General features: G+C 47.9%; 1 protein-coding gene across 9 annotated transcripts in view; it reads right to left on the bottom strand.

The window, feature by feature from the left end:
• DYSF (dysferlin) overlaps positions 1-27,571 on the bottom strand; it is a gene marked incomplete at its 5' end in the record, with an annotated part of 221,707 nt that overhangs the window by 6,372 nt on the left and 187,764 nt on the right. For all 9 annotated transcript variants that reach the window (XM_082852028.1, XM_082852027.1, XM_082852030.1 and 6 more), the window contains 11 exons: positions 42-220; positions 9,992-10,091; positions 14,121-14,262; positions 14,669-14,764; positions 15,011-15,099; positions 16,312-16,451; positions 18,509-18,651; positions 19,236-19,406; positions 22,038-22,129; positions 23,641-23,796; positions 24,094-24,222. In XM_082852028.1, coding sequence (XP_082708154.1) covers positions 42-220; positions 9,992-10,091; positions 14,121-14,262; positions 14,669-14,764; positions 15,011-15,099; positions 16,312-16,451; positions 18,509-18,651; positions 19,236-19,406; positions 22,038-22,129; positions 23,641-23,796; positions 24,094-24,222 — 1,437 coding nt within the window. The remainder of the gene's footprint in view (positions 1-41; positions 221-9,991; positions 10,092-14,120; positions 14,263-14,668; positions 14,765-15,010; positions 15,100-16,311; positions 16,452-18,508; positions 18,652-19,235; positions 19,407-22,037; positions 22,130-23,640; positions 23,797-24,093; positions 24,223-27,571) is intronic.

Genomic DNA, 27,571 nt, shown 5'->3' with positions numbered 1-27,571 from the left:
ATGGACGTGTCACTTCCACCAACCAGAGGGAACAGACTTACCGCCAGTATCTTCTTCTCACCCTCGTCCGCCACACAGGGCCACCAGCCCTTCACTGTTTTCTGTTCAAAAAGGGACACAAACCACTCCGGGTGGAAAGTGTCATCCAGCTGGTCCAAGGAACACTTCTCAGCGGTCTTGGCAGGCTTGGGCATGCGGTTGAGGTCCAGCTGCAGAGAGCCTGTGGCAGAGGAGGGTGCTTTGGCCCACGTTTTCTCAGTCACTGCCAGCCTAGGACCACCCTGGGGCTGGGCAAGTTCAGCCTCCTCAGCTTCTATCCGTGGTCTTAGCCCCATGGCTCAAACTCCACTCCCCACCCACTGCCTCTCGTTCCATCTGTACAGCAGCTTCCCATCCATCTATTCATGCACACATATGCCTGCTACTGTGCCCCGACTGATTCACCCTTAACAGAATTTCCCACCTGCTCAACTGTTCATCTTACTATGCACAAATTCACTCATTCACCCATCGTCTACATCCATCAACCATCAACTTTTTAAACTGTTTTTAGTGCAGTAAAATATTTATAGATAAGATAAAATTTATTTTAACCATGTTCAGATGTATACTTCAGTGGCATGAATTACATTCACAACATTTTGCAACCATCAGCACTACCTATTTCCATAACTTTTTCATTCCCCCCAAACAGCAACTCTGTATCCATTAAGTAATAACTCCCCATTCCCCTCTCCTCTCAGCCCTGCTAACCTCTAAATCTACTTTCTGTCTCTATGAAAAAGCCTATTCTAGACACTTCATATAAGTGGGATCATAAAAATTTATCCTTTTGTATCTGGCTTATTTCACTTGGTATAATTAGTTTTCCAGATTCATCCATGTTGTAGCATGTATCAGTACTTCATACTTTTTATGGCTGAATAATATTCCATGGTATGTATATACCACATTTTGTTTATCCATTCATCTGTTGATGGACACTTGGATTGTTTCCACCTTTTGACTCTTGTGAATAATGCTGCTCTGAACACTGGTGTGCAGATGTCGTAGTCCCAGTTTTTAATTCTTTTGGGTACATAACTAGAAGCGAAATTGCTAGGTCATATGTTTAGCTTTTTGAGGAACTGCCAAACTTTTTCCCAAGCAGCTGTGCCATTTTACATGCATACCACCAATGTACAAGTGTTCCAATTTCTCCACATCCTCTCCAACACTTGTTATTTTCCATTTTTTGTTTTTGCTTTTTTATAGGTATAAGTGTTATCTCATTGTGGTTCATCCACCAATTTTTTCATCTGCCCACCCAGTTATCCAAGCAGCTCTCTTTCTATACTGCTTCATCTACTCATCTATTTTATCCATCTTCTCCAAGAATAGTCCCATCTACAGGGTTGAGCCATATGAAAATTCTGGTATTCAACTATATTTGACGTATAAAAACAGCAATTTCATGAGGTTTCACCTAATCCAATTCCAACAACACGAAGTCAATGGGATTGGAGCATAGGTTACTGAAGGGATTAAGTGAGAGAGGTAAATCTAAAAAATATTTTCCAAGGCCAAATTGAAGAAATTCTGTAACAGGGAAGAGCCAAATCTGACCACATGTTGGATCTGTTTCTCTTACTTTAACCTTTTCTTTCCACTGCTTTTGTTCACTAAAAGGATACTGTCTATACATAATGGCCTGCCTTGGGGAACCCTGCCCCTCTGCCTGAATGTTGAACCAAGGCGCCTTTTTCAGGGAAACATCCAGAACCTGTCCATCTGTGGATGGCTATAAGAAAGAAGAAATTAACACATCCCCTCCCCGAGGCTGGCTATTCCAGGTGATGTTTGCAAACCTTATGGCCTTTTTACTTTACTTCCTCATCTCCTCCCCGTCTTTGTGCTATAAAAGAAACTGGCATCCAAACCCCAATAAGATGGTTATTTTGAGACATTAGTCTGCAATTTTCTCAGTCTGCCAGCTTTCCGAATAAAGTCGTATTCCTTGCCTCAACACCTCATCTCTGATTCATTGGCCTGTCGTGTGGCAAGCAGAGTGAGCTTGGACTCGGTAACAAATTTGGCAAGCCAGCCAGGAGGCTTGCAGCTTTTGGCTAGCCAGCCCCGGTCAGGGAACACTGTGGCAAGGCCTAGCAGATGCCAGGACCATTTGTCCTGAGGATCTTCCCTTCAAACTTCCCTCAAGCGGTGCCAGCTACTGCAGCGCTTGGCAGTTGAAGCAAGGAAAATACCAACTTCTACGAGTCCACAGACTCAATTTTGTACGGCTAGTCTACCCAATTCAGTAACCAGTTCATTTGTTTTGGTCTTGGTCTTGTTTTGCTTTTGTGTATCCTTTTGTGTTGCGAGTCGATGAACTCGACTTTGTATGGTAAGTTGCTCCAGCGTGCACACTGGGAACATATTTCCCTCTCAATTTGGGCTTTTCCTTTACAGGATAAGCCAATTTGTTTGATTGGGGTACCCTACTGGAGGGGGAAATTGTTGTTGGACTCTACTTGATTTGGAGCCAGTTCGTTGGTTTTGTAGGGTAAGTCTACCCGATTTGGGAACTAGTTTGTTGGTTTTGCAGGTTAAGTCTACCTGATTTAGGAACTGGTTCATTGGTTTTGGTCTTGGTTTTGTATGCACCGATGCTAGAATTTGTTTGGGCCTTTTGTGTTGGAATTTGTTTGTGTCTTTTGTGTTTTGGTGTTATCAAACTTATAAAAAATGGAAATACTCCATCTATCCTGAAGGAGAGCCCTTTGGGGTGTATATTAGATAAATGGGCAAAACATAGCCATGAGCCTATGACTAAGAAAGACATGATATACTATTGTAATAGGGTGTGGACCCAATATATGTTAGGATCAGAAGAATGATGGTCCCTGAATGGCTCACTCAATCATTATATGATCTCGCAGTTAGAAGTGTTTTGCAAAAGAGCAGGCTGCACCAGCAGTTTCTCCAACTGCTCCCCCACCACATGCCACCAACATATTCACCGCCTCCTGTTTCCCCTACCCATGGGGATCAAATAGAAGCTTCTATGATAACCCCCAAGGCACAGGGACCTGGTTTAGTATCACCATCTAAGACCCAACAGGACACCCAATTTGGACCAGGGGCCACTTCTACAGCAGGGCAGTTTCCCTTGTGCTGACATCCTGTAAGAGGCCAGGGGACTCCCCTGGACTTGAGGCATCCGATTCTAATTTCCCCACAGGAGCCCCAGATAACTTTGACAGTGGAGAACAAGTTGATTGAATACCTTCCCTATTTATCTTAACAGGCTTGTAAATATTAAACAAAGGGGAAACAAAGGCATCCTAGGAAAAACTTGACTGTATCTTTGAGATGTAAGTGTCCTATCTGGTCTTCTCAGGAACGCTCATCTCTGCCATCTTTTTAAAATGCAAACTTTGAAAAAAGGGCAAAGTAATTTAGAAATTGACTTGTCAAGGATAAATTAAAAAACTAAGTGTTTTTTCTGTAAAAATTCAGCCATCTAGACAAGTGAACTTGATTTCTTCCATCTGCCAGAAACCTAATTTTAATCCAACCTCTTTTTGTAAACTGATGGGTTTAATGTTGCTGTACGTGACTCAGGGCTGAAATTTTGAAATGAGAACTATGATGTCTCTGTTTGTTTGTGTCCTTGTATGTGTCTTTGTCTTTGGATAACATTGCTGGGGTTGATTTGCGGATGAGCTCTATTTAATTGGCTTAAAGAAGAGTAAGTTCTTACAAACCAAACAATTCTAAATACAAGAAAAATTAAGCTAAATGAATTTCGGGTTCATGTGCACTGAGAAATATTCAGTATTAATGTTTGTTGATCTAATTAATATAGACATGTCATTAGAGTCATCAGCATTAAGTATAATACTTTCATTATGCCTAGGTTTAATATAAGCTAAATAAAATCTTGTTATATCTGTTGCAAATTTATCAGCAAGGAAAGTAACTTGATGTAAAGAAACTTTTAAGGAAAGAAATGCACATGAGATAAGAGCTTTAGGTGCACTTTTTAAAATAATTATCTTTATCTAAAATTAATCTCTCCAGAGCTTCCCCGGTGGTGCAGTGGTTAAGAATCCGCCTGCCAATGAAGGGGACACAGGTTCGATCCCTGGCCTGGGAAGATCCCACATGCCATGGAGCAACTAAGCCCATGCACCACAACTACTGAGCCTCCGCTCTAGAGTCCACATGCCACAACTACTGAGGCCTGTGCTCCACGACAAGAGAAGCCACAATAATGTAAAGCCCATGCACCACAATGAAGAGTAGCCCCTGCTCGCCGCAACTAGAGAAAGCCCACGCACAGCAATGAAGACCCAACATAGCCAAAAATAAACACAAATAAATAAATTTAAAAAAATAAAATTATTAATCGCTGCAGATATTCCACAACTTGAAAGTTAGAATTGTGCTAAAATAAGTTAAGTCATGGAAGGTTTATGGAAAGTGGACCCCAAGAAAAGAGTTTTGTAGATGGTCAGGATTGACTAAGTTTAAAATAAGTTTAACTGAGTAAATGAATTTTAAAAGTAAGCTGGTCAAAAATTTGAATTTGGCTTTTCTCTCTGTTAAGAAGACAAGGTTTCTTAAGATTCTGAACTGCCTCTGATAACAGATTTTAAGTTTTTCTACCTTTTAAGTGATCTGTTCTGTATTTGCCTTTGAAATCTTTTACTGTTACTTCCGCTAAGTGAATAACTATTGTTTCACAGTGACCTGAGATCCTATCTGACTGTTTAAACCCTTTTGATACTTTTTTGACAAAACTTCACAAATCAAATTATAATGAAGGGGCTTCCCTGGTGGCACAGTGGTTGAGAGTCTGCCTGCCGATGCAGGGGACACAGGTTCGTGCCCTGGTCTGGGAAGATCCCACATGCCACAGAGCGGCTGGGCCCGTGAGCCATGGCTGCTGAGCTTGCGCGTCCAGAGCCTGTACTCCACAACGGGAGAGGCCACAACAGTGAGAGGCCCGCGTACCGCAAAAAAAAAAAAAAAAAAAAAAAAAAAAAAAAAATATATATATATAATGAAGTTCCTTTGAACTCTAGCTAACTTTGGGATGCTTCAAAGGGCCCCTGAAACACCCCAAAGAGAGATATTAACTAATTAGGTTCACTTGGCATGTTGAATTACATGGGAAGTGTCAAATAAGTAATAAATCTTCTTAGGTTATACTGTATGGCAAATGATACTGGTATTCTAGAGATTATATGGAGTTCCTAAAATTTGATGTGTGCTGGTAAAATGTTATCCGTCATAATTCTAGTTATTATCTAAATGTGTTGCACGTCACAGCACTAACCAAGTTACTTTGTCAATTGCATTGTAATCAGATTTAAACATGCCTTCTTAAGTCTTTCGTCATTATAGACAGTTATGGTTTCACTCTGACGATGCCTTTGTAAAAATGTTTCCTCTTCAAGAAGATTTATAGGAAGGACTTTGGATAAATACAAGTTTCTGGCTTTCAGGCCATAATGCTGGACTGGCTAAGAAATTGAAGAATTCTAATGAGAAACCTGATGGCTTATAAAGCTGTTAACAGGAAGGATTCGTTACATAGAACTCAGTAAAGTGGGGAATATGGTTATAATTTTTATGGTTTCTATCTGAAAAATGACTGCTTTAAATCTGTGTTTTCCAGGTGTAAGGAAAACCTTCCCCTTAAGCTAATTATGACTCACAGTAATTTGGTAAATGACACCTTTGTAAGCCAAATGGTTTGTATTTTGTGTCTCCCTGCATTGTCTTTGTCAATGTTACTAGCTGCATTACTTATATCCTGTCTATTTTATAAGACCGTTGTCTCTTACAGTACCCAGTGTGTAACCAGGCTTCCAACAAAACTTCTATGGCTAAACATCTTGAGGAAATAGACCACATTTTTAATGTAAAATAATTGTAATAGTGTGATTCTAGGTATGGGAAGAAGCAACAAGGGAAGATGTCTCCTGGATCATAGTTAGATAGGGGATCCAGAGAATCTTTAATTATCAATAGGGCCTAATCCCAAAACTAGCACTTGGAGTGGCACACCAAGAATTTTTGCCTGATCTGGGATAAGCCTCCCAGCGCCATGGGACAAAAGTTGATCATGAAATGTCTCCCAAATATTGGTCAAAATCCTGACCAAGAGGAGAGGATCTGCGAAATTGAATAATTCCTGCCACATCCGTCATGAGCGATTGCAGCCCTCCAACGTGAGCCAGTGAACCCTGAGGAAACTCAGGATGTGAGAATACAGGATACAGGCCCCAGATAGCTAAGGTGCATATCAAGGGAGTGATTTCAGTGAGCCCAGACTCTTGCATTTTCCCATGCATAGAAAAGCGCTAAATTCCTTAACTTGAAGTGCTCCCTCCCAAGCTTGAAGGCCTCAAAATTCCCACTGAATACATCATAACTCTCAACTTTTAAGCTGTGAATATTTTTTAAGGCTACAGGTGTAAAGGAGACGCTTTCCAGAGAGGAACAAAAGAAACAATGTTTGGAACACTGACACCGATGGACACTCCCAGAAAGATCCATCTGATGAAGCAATTAGAACGGCCATCGCCCCTTCTTCCACAAGATTGTGGAATGGATATTGACAGTGGGGAATTGTAACGGGGAAGAGCCAAATCGGACTACACGTTGGATCTGTTTCTTTTACTTTAACCTTTGCTTTCCACTGCTTTTGTTCACTAAAAGGATACTGTCTACACATAATGGCATAATGTCTATACATACTATCTATACTCAGGGAACCCTGCCCCTCTGCCTGAATGTTAAACCAAAGTGCCTTTGTTCAGGGAAATATCCGGAACCGTCCACCTGTGGATGGCTACAAGAAAGAAGAAATTAACACATCCTCTCCCGGAGGCTGGCCATTCCAGGTGATATTTGCAAAACTTATAGCCTTTTTACTTTACTTCCTCATCTCCTCCCCTTCTCTGTGCTATAAAAGAAACTGGCATCCAAACCCTAATAAGATGGTTATTTTGAGACTTTAGTCTGTCATCTTCTTGGTCAGCCGGCTTTCCAAATAAAGTCGTATTCCTTGTCTCAACACCTCGTCTTCAATTCTTTGGCCTGTCGTGCAGTGAGCAGAGCAAGCCTGGACTCGGTAACAATTCTTGATTACCATACAAAGGAGATTAGGTTTTTTTCAGTGTGGAATGCTCAGTTACTGCAAGTATTCATTGACTGGATCTATTTTTCTAGCTTTCTTTCTTTCCATTCATCCATTTATCCTCCCATACATCTATCTGCTTTGACTTAACTGTCTACATCCCTCTAGAGCTACCATTTGCTGAGCACTGTATCTATCCATTAATCAGGTCATTATTCTATCCAGCATTTGTTCAACTCTATCAGCATTCATCTATCTATCCACCCATCTACACATCTCTCCATCCCTCAACTACAGATGAATGTTTATTTCCCATTTTAAACATGATCCCAAGATAATATTAAGTAAAAATCAGGATATTAAACTATATATACTATATCTACATAAAGACTGTAAGGAAACATAGGATTATTTCCTGATGGCAAAATTACAGATCTTAACTATCATTTTTAAAATAAAAGTAATAAGTACTCAAAAGAAGTAAAATATGTAATTAGAAAATACATTATGAAGGGGGAAAAAGAAATCTCTGAATAATACTGTAAGTTGCTAAAAGAGTAGATCTTAAAATTTCTCTTCACAAGAAAAAAACATTGTTAACTACGTAACTTATTTTGGCTATCACTTCACAATATATACAAACATCCAATTAAAAAAAAAGAAATCTATGGAGTTAAAAAGTAGTAGTTTTATTTTTAAAAACAAAAGATGATCCTGTTTAATTTTATTTTGGACACTGTTTTCTCATTCAATAAAATGCAATTTTTTGTTTGTCTTTTTAAAATTGATTTTAAAATTATGAGCCTCACCTCATAAAGGCAAGATTGATAGACTGATGCTAAAAAAATTATTTAGTCTGTAAGCAAAAAAAAATTCCATAAAAATGTGAAAAGCAATTGAAAAATGGAGAAATTATTTGTCATGTGTCCTTACTAGATAAAAAGCTCTGAAAATCAACAATAAAAGAGGACCATCCCAAAACCATGAAAAAGAAAATCCCATCAACAATATGGACAACAACATATTTTTAAAGTTGTACCTGACAAGTAATGAAGAAATGCAAAGAAAGATAAAAATGAGGTACCACACTGGCAATTTTTTTTTAAAAAAGATAACACTGGCAGCAAAAGTTTAGGAAAAATGGTGCCCTTAGGCAAACAGGGCACAGGTGAGAATATAAAAATGTAAAATCTTTCTAGAGGGCTACTGAACAAAATGTTTCAAAAACCACTAAAATGTACAAAGACTCTAAAAATCTGCTTCTTAGAGTTCAGGAAAGATACGCACAAAGGGTCCAAAAATGTAAGCCTAGGCTGTCACTCACGCAGGAAATCCTAGAGGTGAGCCGAGTACGCACCTAGGGGGGACTAATGAGGGTCCGATGGGACATCAGGCGGGACATTAAGCACCATGATGCAGATACAATGCAGATGGATAACTCCTGACAGAAAGAAAGTTTTTAATATATTGTTTTCCCCAAAATCAAGATCTAAGACAGTATGTGTAACATAAACCAATTTTGCTACCTATATGCCATATATGCATGTGTATATATATATGTATAATATACACATCTAACACATGTGTGTTTGCTTGTATAAGATACATGCCAAAATCATAATACACGCCAAAGTGAAGGCTATCTTAGTTATATTAGTGAAGGTTATCTCTGGGTAGTGAGATTATAATAAAATAGGAAGGGGAGGCATTGCTTATCTCCGGTTTCTAATTTTGCCACAGGAACTATGTATTCCAGAATAATAAGTAAGAGAACAAAAGTCCAACTTAGTGCTATGATTTTGACACCCTGAATCTTCTACAGTGAAGTTGTGGAGCAGCTGCCAGTCCTCCAAGTTCAGGGGACCAGGCTCGGGGTCGGGGGGAAGTGGGGTGAAGAGCAGCCCGACGGGCAGGCAGCCCTCGTCCCCATTCCTGCTGGGGCTGCTCCTCAGAGCATCCTCTGCAGGGGCCCAAGAGCTCGGTGACTTCTGCAATCACTGGCCACACAGGGAGGGCTCCAGTGATTCGTCCAAGCCCGCCCTGCCCCCAGGTGGCAGAGCAGAACTGCAACACAGAACTCGTGACTTCCTGGACCGCCTTTCTCACAGGTTCACTATTTCTTTACTGAGGTGAAATTCACGTAACAAAATGCACCATTTTAACCATTGTAAAGTGTACAACTCAGTGGCTTTTAGTATATTCACAGCGTTGTGAGACGACCAGCACTATCTAATTCCAGAATATTTTCATCACCCCTAAAAAAACACCAGACCCACGAGCAGTCGGTCCCCAACCTCCTCTCCTTCCAATCCCCGGCAACCACTTTTCTGCCTCTGTGGATTACGTACTGCGGACATTTCATGTAAAGGAATCATATGATATTTGTACTTTTGCGTCTGGCTTCTTTCACTTGGTGTGTTTTCAAGGTTCACCCACGGTGTAGCATGATCTCATTTCTTCTGTGGCTGAATAACATCCTATCGTAGGGATAGGCCACATTTTCCCAGTGAACTTTTATAGCTGTGATGGGGCGGCTCCTTACAGTCCAGCCAGCAGGCCCCACACCTCACCCTGTGAAGGCACCATCTCCACCTCGTCCTCCAAGCCAGCGCTCCCTGTTCCAACACGGCCCAGCGTTCAATGCCACCTCGGCTGGCAGGCCACCCTGCTGGCCACCCTGATCACCCTGGCACTACTCTGTGTCACCGACCTCACTCAGCACCAGGGACCAGTGACCCTGAGCTCCCTGATCCTCCTGCCAGCCTTCCCACAAGGCCTGAGAGAGGTGCACAAACATACAGCAGGGGTTCTGGGGCAGCCCCGACAGGCAAGATGGTGCTGACCGGAAATGGCGCTCACCCAGAAAGTCATCAAAGGAGAACTTGTCGTTGTCCCAGATCTGGAATACCGCTCGGGCGGGGATCTTGCTCTCTGTCTTGTCCAGCCTCCAGAAAGCATCCTGGCCCAGAGGAGAAGCAGAGGAGGAAGCAGGAGAGCAGGATTAGAGAGGAGCAGTGGTCCCTTCTAGCCTGGAAGGCTGCCTGGAGGAGGCAGTGGAGGGGGACGTCCCTTAGGGACTTGCCAGAGTCAGGTCCTGGCAGGAAGACTGCTGAGACCCCAGAGGGCAGTGTTCAAGGGCCCAGGAGGGGACCACGCAGGCTCACGTGACATAAGGTAGCTCCTTTAATCCTCGCAATTCCATGAGTCAAGGTTCTCATTGCCGTTTTACAGATGACGTAACAAAGGCTTTGAGAAGTTAAGAATTTGCCCAAAGTCTGACAGGTAATAAAAACAACATTAATATGCACTTCTTAGGCATCAGCCTTTTCCCACTATGAAATCATTTATGCTTCCAACGACCTATGAGGAGATACTATCTTGAGGAAACCAGAGCGAGTAATTTATCCAAGTCACCCAGCTGGGAAGTGGCAAGCTGGATTCCAACCCAGTCAGTCAGGTTCAAGAGTCTCTTAATCCTGCCCCTGTGATCTTGGGGACAAGGTGGGCTGGCTGGGAACCTGGGTGTCAGGGGGGACCCCCCGACACACCACGGTAAGGATCTGGTACTGGGGGCAGTGTCCCCAGCCCACCCCACCTTCACCTCCAAGAGCTTGCCCTGGGGCACACCGAAAGCTCCCGGCGCTGGGAAGTTCACCAGCCCACTGCTGTCCCCTCCCCGCTTCCTCAGACCAGTCAGCCTGAAACTGCACTGTCTTGGGCTTCTCTCCACCAAGGCCTCGTGGAGCAGCTGAGGGCTGGGGACTGGCACGCTGAGGCCTGGATCCACCCCTGGGTCCAGTCACACTCAACCCAAAGGACTGTCCCTGGGGCTTTCCCACTCACACCTATTCTCTGTCCTCTCACTGTAGCTTTACCTGAGTGCGTGGCAAGGACCCACTGACCATCCCGCAGATGGTGGGTGCCAGGTCACAGCAGGGACCTGGACCCAGTCTCAGGGGGACAGACTCCACGGGAGTCAGGGAGTACTGCTGACCACACAGAGTTTGTCTGGGCCCAGGTGCCCTGTGTACACAGCCTTGGTGGCCCCTCCAGGTCACACGGACCCCACAGAGGTCCCGTGACCAAAGACCGTGGCCGGTGCCCCCGAGGAATGATCACCTTGTGAAGCAGTTGGCTGCAGCCTGCACTGCTGCCTGGGCTGGTGAAGGGGCTCAGGTCCCCACCTGGCCCCTCGCTCCCAACCCCCATCTGGTGCCTCCCCCTTTTCCAGGCCCCAGCCCTCCTGCAGGTGCCTCCCTCCTCTGGCGGGGCTTTTATGGCCAGCTCTGCAGGCCTGCCTGTACAGGACGCCAGCATCCTCCGTGCCTCTGGCCGACCCGGTTTATGGGCTCAGTAATGAGCCAGAGGTTCAAACAGCCCCTGGTGGGAGCAGCTGGGCTGGGGCTCCAGCCTGGGGATGGCCCCCCAGGTCCCAGGCACTCATTACGTTCCCAGTCTGGGCCCTTTTACTAGCTGTTTATTTGCAGGGTGGGTGCCTGACGCACAGGCCCGCTCCGGTGGGTGTGCTGGGCTCCAGGTGGGGAGCCGGCCAGGGCAACCAGCAGTGGTTCAAAGCCGCCGGATGAAAGGAGACCTTGTACTTTACAACAGTCTCGTCTGGTTAATGGGGTCCCTGGAGGGCCTGCCTGCCAGAGGCGCTGAACCCCTCGGCAGAGGGCTGGCTCTGCAGCAGGACCAAGGAGCCAAGAGGCTGTGCAGTGCCGCTGCACTAACCGCCCCCAGGCTTAGTCCCCTAGCCCAGACCAGCTAATTGGTGCCCCACCGTGGGCGCGGCTCCCCCTGCCTCCCAGCGTCCTTTCTCCCAGAGGGACCCGATGGCCCTGTCTCGGGTCAAGCCAGTTCCTCCCTCATGTTCCTGGATGACTTCAGAACCCCTTGACTGTTCTCAACCTCCTCTTCTGACCCCTGCCACACACACCCCTCCAGCCGCCCTCTCCGGAGCCTGGCACCAAGCGGGGGGAAGTCCCGTTCCCTCAGCCCTCACCACTCCGGGCCACTCCCAGCCTCCTTGACTCCTCCCGGCTCAGCACCCCCCATAGCCTTCTCTTTCTCCCAAGGCCAGCCCAGTCCTGCGGGCCATCGGGCCAATGGGTCGGTTCCCTCAGCCCCTCTCTTCCTCTGGAACTCCACTCTGGGTCAGTTCAACTCTCTGCTTCCTTGCTGGTGTCTAAAGGACAGAGATGAAACCCCACTGTTGCCAAAATGGAGCCCCCTCAAATTCTTCATCAGCAATCCCATTGGGCCCTCAGAACTGCCGGGTACCACCAGTTAGCTCCCTCTCCCTCTGCCTTTCTCTCCCCCTTTGTCTCCTTCACTCAATAATGGCTGCTTCCCGCCTTTGTCGTTTGTCTCAAATCACCTGCCACAGTGCCAGGAGATTCTCTCTCTTCCTACTTTGTAGCAAGAACAGAAGACTCTGCTCCCTGCGACTCCTTGCACCCATCTCCACCTGTCACAACAGAGAGGTGGTCCCGCCTCCCGTGTTGGGCCGATCGGCATCTCTCAGCCTCGGTTCCCCAGCCACGCCTCACCCCGTGTAGGGCTTGATGAGCACGGGAGGTGGCCTGAAGGAGGGCCTGGCCGCCCTTCCCCATTCCCTCCGTCCACAGCAAGGACAGGCACTGTTTGTTTGACTTGGAGCTCTCCCCAGCAAATGCAGCATTTGGTTTGTTATGGAAACATCTTTTGATAGACAAACATGCTGAACAAAGGCAAACAGGATTAAACCTACAAATAGGCCAGGCTTTCGTTGACGGCACAGCATCCAGGGCTGTTGCTAAACTCTGCTTTCTGGTAGGCATCCCTGGGTGAAAGAATTCATTTAACCTTACTTAACCCATATTTTCTTTTGTTTGATGGTTTCAGAATGTTCAGCGGAACATTCTGGTTTCTCTGAAGTGCAGATGATTCTGTCTGTTGGGTTAGGAAGGGGTCATGGGGGAAGGATGCAATGAAGAGGAGGACCTAGGCAGCCGAGGTCCATTACACATTTCCCTTCTTTAAGCCACACAACCATTCAGGACAGAAAGAGGAGTCGCAGAAGCTTTGCCTTGGAGCCCTGCGCCACCTCTGGAAGGAAACAGGACCAGCAGGACCCAGACTCCAGAGGGGTATTCACCCTGTGGAACAGGAGAGCATGTGCAAGCGGAACTGAATCTAGGCGGGACGCCGTAGTTAGAAGCTCCAACAGAGGGGCCCTCCGCCTCCGGAAGCTGCCTGCCCACGGCACCCTCCTCGCTGCGCTCTGGGGGCTGCTCCCTAAGGGCAGGCTCGGGGCCACCTCCCGCCTTGGGACCCGCCTATTGCAGGAGGAGAGAGTTCACGGCCCAGAGGAGGCCTCAACTAGAAGATGCTAACCCACAAAGAGCTGAGGTCTCTGGAGCTGCCTTTCCCACGCTGAGGCACCGGGCCTCCCCAGGTCTGAGAGATACTAGCCTGGACGGTGGCCACAGGCCCCAGGCACAGAAATGGGAGAAAGGGGGAAGCAGCAGGGACTTGGCTAAGCAACACCCGATCCTAGCGGGTGGCCAGACAACCCAAACCGAAGGCCAGACAGCCCTCTGGGGCCGCTCTCCCTAGGGGTTCTGCCCCACCGCTCTCTGATGACCGTGCTGGGTTTCCCTACCAATGTTCCCCCCACTCTGAGCCCACGGCCCTCCCTGCGGCTTGGTTTGTTAGGATTTGGACTTAGCTCCATACAGTGGTTGTAGCGCTGGCGTGGGGGAGATTGTGGGATGGCAGCAATGCTAACGATGGCGATGACGGCAGAAGCAGGAGGAGTGGGCGTGGTGGACGTGGTGGTGGTGGTGATGGGACAATGGTGGTGGCTGTTACGCAGCGATAGCCGAGGTGGCTCCAGCAATGGCGGGGCAGCGGCAGGAGTATGACAGTGACACGGCCGACAGTGATCAGGCTGCTGTTCGACAGCCCTGGGACGAGCACCCCTGGGGACAGGAATGACACCCACCTTCTTGGAGACAGTGCAGACTTGCTCAGCTGGCAGGTAGTCAAAAGGGAAGATGAACCTCCAGTTAAAGTTGCCTTCGCCTCCCAGGGACCGGTAATGCACGTCTGTCTTCTGCTTGTGCTCTTCAAAGCCGACCATCCAACTAGACACACACAGTTTAGAGAACACGGCTAACTAAGGTCTCCACTGCAATACGCAGCCTCGACGTAAGCAAACAAGGAACTAAGAAGGTCACTGAACTTGGTAAGCGATAAAGGAAAAATAACTTGATGTACCGAATGTGTCATAAATTTCAAAATGTTCTCACTTCTCTCTTGAGGGATATCCTCAAGCCTTGTAAGTTCAATGCAAAGATTCACGTGGAAGAAGAAATCTGGTGGGGGTTGACTCCCCAGAGGCAGAGACCACTCCCATAAGGCCATCCTTCCTTTCTTGTTCTCCCCCTTCCCTACCCCAGAGTTCCCCCTTTCCCAACCAACCACCACCCCCGAGGGAGCAGAGGCGACACCGTGGAGTCGGGACGGGTGGGAAGGAGGGTGACTTCCTACCCTTTCACATAAATGTCGCTCATCTTCTCCCCGGTGATGCTGAGGTCGTCCAGGATCACATCCTTGGTGTTCCAAATAATACAACGCAGGAAAAACCTGCAGAGAAGGATGACTCAAATCCACGTGGATTTCCCACCAAAGGGTGGGCAGTCCTTGTCCGAGAAGCCGAGAAGTCAGCTCACCCAAGGCTCTGCTGCTTGCCCGGCTGGACATTTGGCCAGGCCCGCACAAGAGTGAGGCCTGAGTGGCCCAAAGCCTGGCCCGAGAGCCACCGCCTGCTCCCACCCGCAGCAACCAGGCCACCACCCTGCTCAGCTCTGAGCCTGGGCTGGGGTAAGTCACCTTCTGGCTCTCCGTGGGCTGATGTTGAAAGGAGGTCCCGGCCGCCCCAGGGCCTTTGGAAACAGGTCGATCCACATCTGCAGCTTCCCCTGGGGAGGGAGACATGACCCTGCTCTCTCGCCACCCTCTTCATTCAACCAACATCTCCTGACCACCCGCTCTGCACTGGATACTTGGAGCACAGGACAGGGAAACCCCAGGCCCTGCATGGAGAGGCTCAGCACACTGTAGGAGAGATGCCCTCAAGGGGACCGTAGGGCCAACCACAGGGGTGAGCCCACTGCCCCACAGGCCGGGGACTGGGGTAGCACCTGGGGATCAGGGGTCAGGGCAGCTCTCTGGAGACGGCGATGTTTGCTGAGTCTCACTGTGCCAGGCGGAAGAGGGCAGGGGGCAGTCGGCCTTGGGGATGGTGTACACCGTTGTGGAGGCTCAGAGAGCATGGTTTAGTGATGGGGGCTCAGAAGGTTTCCATGACAGGAAACCACTCTACCTGCCACCACTTAGCTCCCTCTTTCTCTGCGAGCCGGCTGTTACCTCTGTCCCCATCTTACGGAAGAAGGAGCAGGGATTGACCTAACTTCTTCTGGTTCACATGAGCGTGAAAGAGCTGACACTTCAACACCTGCAGTGCCACTCTGGGGAGCTGGTGGCCACGCCACCAAAGGGAGGAGAGCTCAGCTCCAAAGAGCAGAGAGGATGTTCTCCGCATGTCCACAAAGGCACCTTAGTGCCACAAAGGCTGCCTCGGCCCATCTCTGCCTGGAACATTTTCTCTCCTCCCCCTCCTCCAGACCCCTCCAGGAAGCCTCCCCACGTCACCCCTGGGCCTGCTGTCCCTCTGCCCTCCCTCCCTCTGCCTGGGAGGATCCCCCTGGCCCTCCTGATGGCTGCTCTGCCTCTCTGTCATAGGCTCGCCCTGTCTGAACTCCCCACTGCCCAGCACAGGGTTGGCCATCTGCAATGTCACTGACTGATGGCAGGGGAGGACTCCCTGTGGCCAGGCTGAAACAGCGAGGCTTCAGAATGACCTGTGGGCAGCCAGAGGTCCAGCCTACACGGGGATGGAGGAGAAGCCTCATTCCCCAGGCCCTGAGGCCTGCAGGCAGCCAGGGGAGGCCAGGCTCAAGAGGTCCCCTCGTGGGCCAACAATGGTAACCATTCAGGCTGTGGAGAAACTCCACAACGAGGGATTAGCCAAATCCTGAGGTCTCCACTGGTGCTTCTGGGATATCCAAGCTGTCCTTGGGGAGGGGTAGCTGAGGGTCGGGGGCTCTGGGGCCCGAGGGTGGAGGTCCTACCTGCTCGATGTCCGGCTGCAGGGGACTATAGAGGGGCCGGGACTCCACGTGCTCAGGGACCAGGCCCTGCTGCCGTAGGACATGCAAGGCCAGACGCTCCTCCACTGGGCCCAGGTGTGGGTTCGGGACCCTGCCAGCCTCTGCCCCAGAGAGAAGACAAAAAAATTGCCAGGACAGAGTGAGCAGGAGATGGTAGGGGGGACTGAGGGCCTCGGGAAGCTGTTAACCCTGCAGCCTCACCCCTAGCCCAGACACAGTTCTTCTGGCCCTCAGGTCTCGTTCTCTGTAAGGGAAACCTCATTGTCTACAGGCTCTGGGCTTAAAATCCAGACTCCCCATTGCCACCAACTCTACCAAGCCTTTTCTGTAAGTTCTCCTTCCTTTTTCCCCACCCAATACAAATTCTCCCCACCCTCCAAAGCCCACTCCTTCCAGGAAGCCCTTCCAGATTGCTCTCAACTCTGAGGCTCCACGAGCTCTTCTCCCAGACTGGGCATCTAAGTGCTCTCAGTAGTGTTCTCTGTTTCATGCAATCTCTTTGATTAGTAGCAGTAGCTAAAATAATAGCAGTAACAGAGAACACTTATAAAGCAGGAGCCAGGCACTGCTCTTCATAAATATTGACAGGGCTTGATCCTCAAAGTAACCCTAAAAGGTAAGTGCTATTATTAGCCTCATTCCACAGATGACAGACATGAAGAACCGGGCAGCCACACAGCTGGGTAGCAGGGCAGCTGAGATCACACACTCATTAGGAAAGGCGCATGACTCGATGTGAATACCCCTCCCCTCCCCTGCGTGCTTCCCAGGTACAGCTCTACCTGCCAGGGGTTGGGTCAGGGACTGGTACTGTGGATGGGGTGAGGACACGGCGGTGGTTCTGACCCTGACAAGCCTGGCCAACCAGCCAGCAACATGAACTTGGAGCCCCCTTGACAGAGACCTTGACTGGTGGTAGGAGGGTCCACACGTGTCTATACACACGTACACACACAGGTCTGTGCACTCAGGTGTGCCCATGTTCACCAGCACAGATTCTAACGTACACACACATACACACGTTCATCCGTCAAACCTGCCCTGCCCACTTTAATAGGTACCACTAAGGAAGCAGCACGGCATTGCAGAAGGACCACCGGGCCAGGGGCCTGATTCTGCCTCTAACCAGCTGCGTGACTTTGGGCAGGTTGTTAACCACTCGTGGTCTGAATGGCCTCATCTGCAAAAACAGGGAGACGTCAGGCCTCACCAACTCCAGCTTTCTGGCTTTCTTTTCCTGTGCATTTATGACCATGAGCCCTGGTTCCTGTGCTTACGCTGCTCACAGACTAGCAGAAAGAAATGAGACCACCCCTAAAACAGATGCATGTTCTACAGGAAAAGAGACTGGGGGAGGGGTTAGGGCCTAATGGAAAGGAGCCTGGCTCAGCCACAACGTCGGAGAATCAGAGAGACGAAGAAGGAGGAGGGGCATTTGAGGTGAGGGAGCCAGAGCCTCCCTCCCCTTTTACAGCCTCAGCACCAGCTCTGACATCAAACATCTCCGAAACCAGCAGGAGGCGAGAGGCCAGCTGGGTCTGCAAACACCTCTGGGGAGTCTGAGCTGCTCTGGGTGGGCCGTGCAGGCCTATGAGCATCTCAGACACGCGGGGAGCACATGGCAGGACCCTCGGCAGGAGCATGAGACAGACCCAGAGCATTAGGCAAGACGGGGGCTACAGGGCTTCCTGCCACCCTTTGGATGTATCAGGTGAAGGAGTTGTGACTGGGGGCGCAGAAGGTACCGTCAAGGTGAAGCTGGCAGACTAGTATGATTGAGTAGAAAACTTTCTCAGCGGTGGGCTCTACCCAAACTCTGACCAGTCTGCCCACACAAAGCCAGAAGCAGACTGATCCTAACCATGACCCTGATCCTGGCTTCAGACTCACCCCTCATCTTGCCTCAGACAGGCCCCAACCTGGTCTTAGACTGAGCTCTGACCCTGACCCACCCTGACCGTGGCCCCACCTTGACCTCTAATTTTCACAATGGTGTCCCAGGTAAGTACTGGTCCCAAGGATACCAAGTGCAAGTTTAGTCCATCTGTGCTGCCCTGGAGAGACTCAAGACCACACCGTGCTGGTATGGGTTGTGTCCAGTGGTTACATCCAGCAGGAGAGGACCCACAAGAGAGAGGGCGGGAGAGGGAGAACTCACCTATTTCTTCGATGGTGTATTCTTTATCCTGAAACACTACACGGTCTGTCCGGTACACGGGGGCCTTGACTCTGCGCTGCTGGCAGAACAGGTGGAGGAGCTGAGAGGGATGGAGCTGATCCCGCCACTGGTTGGGTCCAGAGCTGAGGCCCAAACACAAGACAAAGATGAGACCCTCCAGGACAGTAATGGGGGCAGAGGTGTGTGCAGTGACCTATGTACCCACACGCGCGGCATCACCCACCCTTCACTTTGACTGTGGGCACCCTGTGTGATTGTTCATCGTGACCGGGGAGCCCACTTCACACACATGGAATTGGAACTGAAATGTTTCCAATTTCCAGCTTTAAAGAATCAGACCCAGACAAGACCCAAGTTGGCAGGAAGTGGGTGGGGCTGGCCACACGTGAGTTCACCTTGGGGCCCAGCGGGGCTGTGTGTCCCATTGTCTGTCTCCCTTCTCCTTCCCCTCTCCAGGCCCTCTACGGTGCCTTAAGGAGAACTTGATTATAGACGTGAGGAAGAGCTGGGTTCTTAGCTTCAGATAAGCACGTTCAAATGCTAATCCCACCACTTACAAGTCCAGGTCTCAGTTTCCATATCTATGGAGTGGGGATAAGACCTGGGCTGACTGAGAGAGACAGTGTCTGTGCTGTGCTAGGCCCAGGTTGGCACACAGTCAGGGCTCGGCCCACAGTCAGGGAAGCAGCCAGTGCCCTGCACCTACATGCAGTAGGTCTGGGGGAGTCCGCAGCGAGCCCCAAACTTGGACAGCAGCCTGTTCTCCAGGTCGATAACCGTCTCCCCGATCTTTTCGTCCTTGGAGAGGAGGTCGTAGTCATAGAGGGTAACCTTCAGGTCCTTCTCCAGAGGCAGAGTGCAGGTCAGCTCGAACATCCTATTGTGGGGGTAGGCAGTTGTCATGACGACGCCAGCTCCCAGAGGTCACCGGACACAGCGCAAACTCAAGTGGGTGGCAAGGCTGGAGCAAGAGCTAGAAAGCCACCCCTCGTGTCTCCTCCTCCTCTCCCAGGACTGGCCTGCAGTCCACCCTCCTCGGGCCTCCTATAGCTCTTACAGCACACCACCCACAGCACTCCCAGTGCTGGGCTTGTCTGAGTGTGTGTGGGGTGTGTGTGTGTGTGTGTGTGTGTGTGTGTGTGTGTGTGTGTGTGTGTGTGTGTGTGCGGTATTCCCAAATAATCTGAGCTGGGCATATAGCAGATGCCTGCCTGATGGACCACAGAATGGACGAATGAAATGGAGCACAAGGTTAAAAATGAAGTTTCAACCAGGACACCTGGAGACAAGAGATGTGAAACTCCAGAGCCAGGTGCCAGAGCTCCAGAAATTTACCAAGGGCATGGCCTGGGATCCACTTTCCGGACTCCTGGGGCCTCACCACTCCTTCTGGAGTGGGATTAAGAGAGGATCTGTGTGGAGGTTTCTTTGAAGAGAGCTCCTGCCGTGCTCTGAGACCCCCCGTCACCTCCCACGGAGGTCAAGTGTAGAAGTGCTGTCCCTTCTCCCCTGTAATGAGCTCCCTGCAGGAGGGACACACAAGCCTGGCACCCGAGCTGTGGTGGAGGAAGCACAAGCAGCTTGTAGCAGAGAGGAGGTGGGGGTACTTTGGGAGGAGCTGAGCTCCCGTCCTGGCTGGGCACGGAACTGCAGCGCTGCCTGCGGAGGAGGGCGCTGCTGCTCTGAAGCCTGTCCCACGGGACCTGGGGCTCCAACAGCGAGAGACTGTGGGGCGGCCCATCTGAGAACGGGTTGGGGGGTATGGGAGGAGGACACCCGCTACAGGGACACAGCACCTGCCACATCCCAGGAGCTATGTTAGGAGGGCTCAGGGGGTGTCTGAAAAGCCCACAGGAAAGCAAACATCTGCCACCCCAAGGGTGCCAGATGGGGCGAAGTCAGCACTTGAGATGGGCCCCTCCTCTCACACAGGCTCCCCAGTCCTAGACCTGCAAGTATGGCGAAGGACGGCAGGAAGGGGCGGGGGGGACACTGGGCAAAGACCCTCCTCCCCTCCGCACACACCCCCAAGGCGCACACGCTGTGCCCAAGGTGGACACAGCTGCGAGAGGGAGCGACTGCCCTCCAGCCATCCGGCGCGCTCCTGATGACACACGAATGCGCGTTCTGGTTATCAACTTGAGACGGTGGGCTGACGGCAAAGCGGACTGTCTAAACCTGAGCGGAAAGTGGCCTGCCTGCCAGTTTCCACTCAGGGAGTGAGGAAGGTCACCCGCACAGAATAAATGTCTACAGGAAACTGGCAGACAAAATCAAAGTTGTGTCTGATTATGTCGCATGAATTCTGCTGGTCAACACGTGGGTGACAGAAACAAAGAGCTTCTGCTGTGGACTCACAGAGGCTTGATCCCCCAAGCAGAGCAGGCGGCCGTGATCCGAGGGAGATGGTGAAACAGAGAGGGAGAGGCGTGTTTCTACACGAGCTCCCCTACCCTGGCCTGGGCCCTGCGCGGTCCCGTCAGCATGGGGCCCCATGCTGGCCACTGGGGCTCACCGAACAGGGTTCTTCTCTTCCACCCACCATCCTCCCCGCAGCCCTTCCCTCCAGTTCCAGCCTGGCAGTGGCTCATCATTGGCCAGGACTGTTTCCCCTTCAAAAATGGCATTTCCCCTGGGTGACTGGGTCTCTCTGCAGGGCCAGATGACTCCAACTAACTCAAGAGACACCGGTTCATGAATCCAGTGTGTCGCTTGACAATATCGGTACATGCCTTCTCCTACAGGTGCTAGAGAAATAACTGCCAGCCTCCCTCAAGATTCTCCTTTCTCTGCCCTAAATACGCTCGCATCCAAACAGCAAGCAAGTCAGGAAGCCTGGGAACTACTCCCATGCAATGGGCACTGCTTCCTCCTTCCCTCGTTCTTAGATTTTAGGAAGCATTTTACCCTCTTGAGTCCACATCCTTCCGCTCTCTGCCACAGATGAACGTGCAACAGTAAAAGAGAATAACTACTAAATGTAATAGGAATCCTGGATTAGATCCTAAAACAGTAAAGGGGCATTAATGGAAAAATCAGCAAAATCCTAAAAGAGTCTAGAGTTTAGTTAATAGTAATGCGCCAATATCAATTTCTTAATTTTGATACATGTACCATGGTTAGGTAGGAATGTTAATGGCGGAGGAAACTGAGTGATGGGTATATGAAAACTGTAGTATCTTTGTAACTTTTCTGTAAATCTAAAATTATTCCAAAGTAAAAGTTGATCTAAAAAAAAGAAGAATTAGCAAATGCATGCTCTGGGTTTCCATTTAGATTTCTGATCTTCAAGGTAATTGTTTAACTAGGAGCTTCTGCAAGGACTCAAGCCTTTAGCGCTTAAGGAAGCGCTAGCTGAGGTTACACCCTTACAGACATGCAAGATTTAGGGAACACAGCTTTGCTCCAGGAGATGGGGACTTCCCAGTGGCAGCCACATCTCTCCCGCTGGGCTGTGGGTGATCCAGACTGGCACCTCCACCCCAAGACCCAAGCCACCCCAACTTACTTTCCAAACACAGGCTCCAGAGTACAGGGGATGTAGCTGTCCTGGTCACTCACCGACTTCTTCCCTATGGAGATCCTGATGTAAGGATCACACTGGAGGAGGAGAAGGAAACACTTCAGCGACGTAACCTTCCCAACACGCTTCTGAGGCTCCTTCACTGCTCTGCCCCTCAAAGGGGCAAGGGGGCCGACCATCAAGAAGCTGCCTCCTGCCAGGCCAGCAGCCCCACCCTGCACACCACCCCCGATGTGGGCTTCTAGCCTCGGCTCTGGCAGTGGAAACTGGGCGCCTAAGTCCCCCATACTCCCAATCCACTGCCCCACTGGGAGAGGGCGGGTGGGGGCCAGGCCCATATCCTCAGAAACGTGCCAGCTTGTGTGACATATGTGACTGGGCCAAGCTGGGGTCCTGTCTGTGACCTCTGCTTCAGCAGGTGGAGAGGGCCAGACTTTTTCAGCCCAACGCAGCCTCCCACAAGCAGCAGCATTCCCTCAACTAGCCTCTGGAGCAGCCAGGGTCTCGGCACCAGGGAGGCTTGACGTATATAAACTTGACCACAGCCACATCTTGGAGGCCATCGGTGGTGCCTGGGCGGGGACTGTTCCATCTCTCCCTGTGATCTCCCAGCAGGGCATGGGCAGCTTTTCTCACCTTGAAAAGCAGGGCAGCAGGGATTGGACACCAGGCCCCTACCCACAACCTAGGACACAGGCTAGGCCTGCACCTGTCTAAGGAGACAAGAGAAGACCCTAGCCTCGTACCTCTGAACCCCACTGTCCCCCACTCCTGCCTCGCCTCTTCCTCTTCCTCTCTCTTCCCAACTTTACTCTGTTCCTCCCCCCATCTCCGGGTAGCTCCAGACTCCCGCCCTCCCTCAAGCGCCCCTCCTTCGCTCAGGGTCAGGACTAGAGTAGGTCAGTGAGGTACCCGCCTCAGGCACAAAATTTAAGGGGAAGACAAAAAAGCTTAGTAATCAAAATAAACAACATTTTAATGTGATATTTTAAAAATTGAAACCAGCACCAACAGTCCATGATGAAGAAAATATCAAAGTTTTAAATAAAGACAGGATCAGGACTGCTGATTTTTCCTTTTGCCTCAGGCTCCGCCATGGCCAGGCCAGCACAGTTACCCATCATGCTCTACCCCTCCTTCTTCCCTCCCCACCCCACCCTTGAAAGTCCCACAAAGTCCTGCCCCAGTCTACACCATCAATGTCCCTTGTCCTTATGCCTTATCCTTGTGCTAAACCTACACTGAGTCTGCTCTCAAACCTTTGCCAAGGTTTCTGACTCCTCCTAAAATATGGTTTTCTTCTCCCTCCCAGCCTATCAAAACTCCATCAATGCTTAAGAATCCTATTCCTTCCAGGAAGTCTTCCCCATTATTCCAAAGTCTTGTATTGACTTTGGCCTTTTCTGACCTGGAACACTTGGCCTTGATAGAACTGCAATGCAGTCCCACCTCAGGTTTGTACATCTTTGTCTGGTGTCCCCACTTACTGTGAACTCCCTGGGGCAAAGAGTGTATCCAAATTCTGCAGCCTCTTTGTACCCCAGCCTACCATTTATTCCAGGGGAGGTGAGAGCTCTAGGAATGTTACCTTCCCATTGGGGTCCTTGGGCTGCAGGCCAAACGCTCGGATAATGTAGATGCGGACCAGGCATTCCTGGGGCCCCTGGGAAGCCAGCTGGTGGAACTGTCTTGGGGGAATGGGGATGGCCGGGTCTTCTGGGAGGGGATAAATTTTGAAGAGGCCCTGAACAGAAGGAGGGGTCAACTTTAATTTTCATCCTCAGTGTCACCAATACAATCACCACTATGTCCCTTACTCTCATCACCACTGCAATCACTAAGCCCAATGCCATCCCATCACCCCCATCACATCCTGCATCAGCAGTATCACCGTCACCGTCATCATCTCCATCACCCACCTGGTCACCAACTGCAGCACTGGGGTCATTACTGATGTTACTACACCCCCACCCCCTTCACTCATTGCTGCCACTCCAGTCTTGGGCCTCCCTGGGTTCGAGATGTGTCCTCAAGGACTTACCTTAAACTCCCCAATGACAGATGGGTCTTCCATCTCCTCCTGAGTCTTGCCCCGGTAGAGCTTGAAGGTGTTACAAAAGTCAGACAGGCCCTCAAAGTCCTTCACATTCTCCAGTGGTGTGTCATAGACCTGCCACATGGGGGGACAAAAGAGGGGGACAAAGGAAAGAGGGAAAGAAGAGGGACAACAAGGAAAGAGGAAACATGACAGTGTTCAAGTAAAGGAAAGGAGAGAAAGGACAGAGAAGAAAATGAGGGGGAAAAGCCATAAGCAAATTAGAGAACAAAGGTCAAGAGGAAGGCGGGTGGGAGAGGTGGAGGTAAGAGAGGGGGCCAAGAAGGAAGAGAGGCAGAGAAGAAGAGAACAAAGGCAGAGATAAAAAGGATGCAAATCATGGAGATGAGAGAGAGAAACGGTGTGGGGGGGGGGGGGAACCAGAGAAGGGAGTAAGAGGGGAAGACATTTGTTCAGCAATGTTGGAAAACAGGGTTTTCTGATTAATCCAATATTCTAGATACCCGAGAGTCATCAGATACATGGGTGGTATATTTTTTGAGAATAAGATCACAGTCAAACAAATAAATGAAAAGTTAACTGACTTTTTATTTGAAGATCAAGACAGAACTCTAGAAGATTCACAAGTCAGCAAAATACTTACTGTCCAGGATGTCCAAATGGCAGTGGATCAAATACTGGGCTGAGGATGTCTTTTGAGCACCACTTTAAATGTGTCAACTCAATTTATTTGTCTCTCCTCTCAAACAATGACTTTTACTTGTTAGAGCATTGCTTAGACCTAAATGAAGCAGTAGTCTTCTATTATAGATGATAAAATGTACTTAATTAATAGTGATATTAACCCACTTAATATACATGCTAAAATTGGTTATAATCTGAAACTGACTGGCAAGACAGTCGGCCCTCCATATCTGCGGATTCCATGTGTTGAATCTGCAAATATGCAACCCGCGGGCACAGAGGGCCTACTGTACTTCAGGTAAGTCCCTTTCTCATCTCGCTAAACATTTTTCTCATTAGGCCGAGCTCTAGTTCTATCTCTTCCATGAAGCCCAAGTTCTGTCTCTTCTAAGAAATAATTAATTACGTGAGTGATATAGGTTCATTATTAAAAATTAGAAAATGTAAGTAGATATAAAGAAAATATTATTATTGCCTTAAATTCTGATTTCCAAAAATGACAACTAATTATTTGGTTAACATTTGGTATGTATCATTTTGAATATTTTCTTGCCATATTTATATAGTTGCATCATTTCAATCAAAAGACCAATTCTTCGAGGTGTCTATACTACCGTTTTCACTTTCTTATTTCTGCTTCTATTTCTATTATTTTCTTCTACTATTTTAAGGATTTTTTTTCTTCTAATTTCTTCAGTTGAAATTTTAATTACTTTGTTCCCTCTTTTCTGATAAGGAAAACACTTATTGCTATGAAATTGCCTCTGCTTACTACTGCCTTAGTATTGCCCCATTTGTTTTCATGTATAATGTGTTCATTTTTCTTTTCTTGGCATTCCATAATTATAGTTTTATTTTTACTTTTTGATCTAAAAGCTATATGTGTAATTAGTTTTCTTTCTTTTGTTTTAACATAAGTTATTAAGGCTATAAACTTCCTCTGAATACTGCTTTAACTGTAACCAGTAAGTTCTAAAAGGTAGGGTTTTATCCTTGCTTCCCAGATATTCTGCAATTTCTCTTATATTTTCTCTTTCACCAAGAATTGTTAAAAGAGAGTTGATTTTTTAAAAATTTTCCAGATAGAAGTTTTCTTGTGCTTTTGAGCTTGTTATTAATTTCTAATTTTATGGCATTATATTCAGAAAACATTGTCAGTGTTTCGTCACTTTTTGAATTTTATTAAGATTTTCTTTATGCTCTATCACATGGTCGATTTTTGTTTTGGGGTTTTTTTAATTAATTTTTATTGGGGTATAGTTGCTTTGCAATATTGTGTTAGTTTCTGCTGTGCAGCAAAGTGAATCAGTTATATGTATACATATATCCACTCTTTTTTAGATTTCCTTCCCACTTAGGTCATCACAGAGCACTAAGTAGGGTTCCCTGTGCTATACAGTAGGTTCTCATTAGTTATCTATTTTATACATAGTAGTGTATATATGCCAATTTTGTAAATGTGCCATAGGGGTGTCTCTATTTTCAAGCTACCAGGTTCAATCAGGTTAGTAATTACTTTAGTCTTCTATATCCTTTCATGCTTTTGTCCCCTTGATCTGACATGAACTGAGAAAAGTGAATTAAAATCTCCACCACAAACCAGTATATTTCTATTTCTTCTTCTATCTCTTGTAATTTCTGTTTTGTAAATATTGAGGTATTATTTAGCACATAGATATTCTCATGACCGTCATAACTAGGAATTGCAGCATTTAGCATTCTAAAGTGCCGTTCTTTGTCTCATCTAATTTGGGGGACCTGTGTATGGTCTCATCTAATATTAAGATTGTGACTTCTGCTTTCTTTTCATCTGCATTTTCCTGGCACACATTTTCCCAATCTTTTATATTCAACCTTTATGAAGCGTTTTATTTTAGAGTTAGATTTTGCTTTGAGATCTGATTTAAATTTTGTGATTAATAAATGATTGATATGACATGTATTGATATGACAGATATGTTTGGTCTGGTTTTACATTTGTATTATATTTACCAAGACTTAAGGCTATAAGTTTAGTTATATTTAGTCATGTATTTAGTCATATATTTAGTTATATTTAGTCATGTAATATGTTTATATTATATTTCCTAGTTTCATAGGGTTTTTCTAAAAATCTTTGCATGGTCTGTTTTCTCTGTGTGTGTGTGTGTGTGTGTGTGTGTGTGTGTGTGTGTGTGTGTGTGTTTTAGTTTTTCTGAGAGCTAAAATGACCTGAGTTTATGCTCTAATATTATTGTGTCTTTAGGGGCAGTATTCATGGGTTCCCCACTATAGCGATGATAAAATAATCAAATTTTATCTTCCTCCCTCTCCCTCTCCATCACCTAGTTTTAGACAATATTATCTATCTTAATGTTTATGTTTGTGCTGTTTGCTTATAATTTGCTTATATGCCTATTATTTGATTTGCCAATTTTATTATTTATGTATTATATATATTAATAGCATAAACATACCTTTTAAACCACTTTAAGTGTACAGTTCAATGACATTAAGTACAGTCACACTTTTATGCTCCCATCACCACCATTTATCTCCAGAATTTTTTTCATCCTCCCCAGTTGAAACCCCAAACTCACTAAACAATAACTCCCTTTCTCCCCCCGCCCCCAGCGCCTGGCAACCATCATTCCACTTTCTGTCTCTATGAATTTATTACTCTAAGTACTGCACATGAGTGGAATCATACAGTACTTGCCCTTTTGCAACTAGCTTATTTCACTTAACATATGTCTTAAAGATTCACCCATGTTGTAGCATGGGTCAGAATTTCCTTCCC

This window comes from Leucopleurus acutus (assembly GCF_964270905.1).
Source record: "Leucopleurus acutus genome assembly, chromosome: 12".
NCBI classification, from domain to species: Eukaryota; Metazoa; Chordata; class Mammalia; order Artiodactyla; family Delphinidae; genus Leucopleurus; species Leucopleurus acutus.
This window is presented reverse-complemented; position numbering and strand designations above follow the sequence as displayed.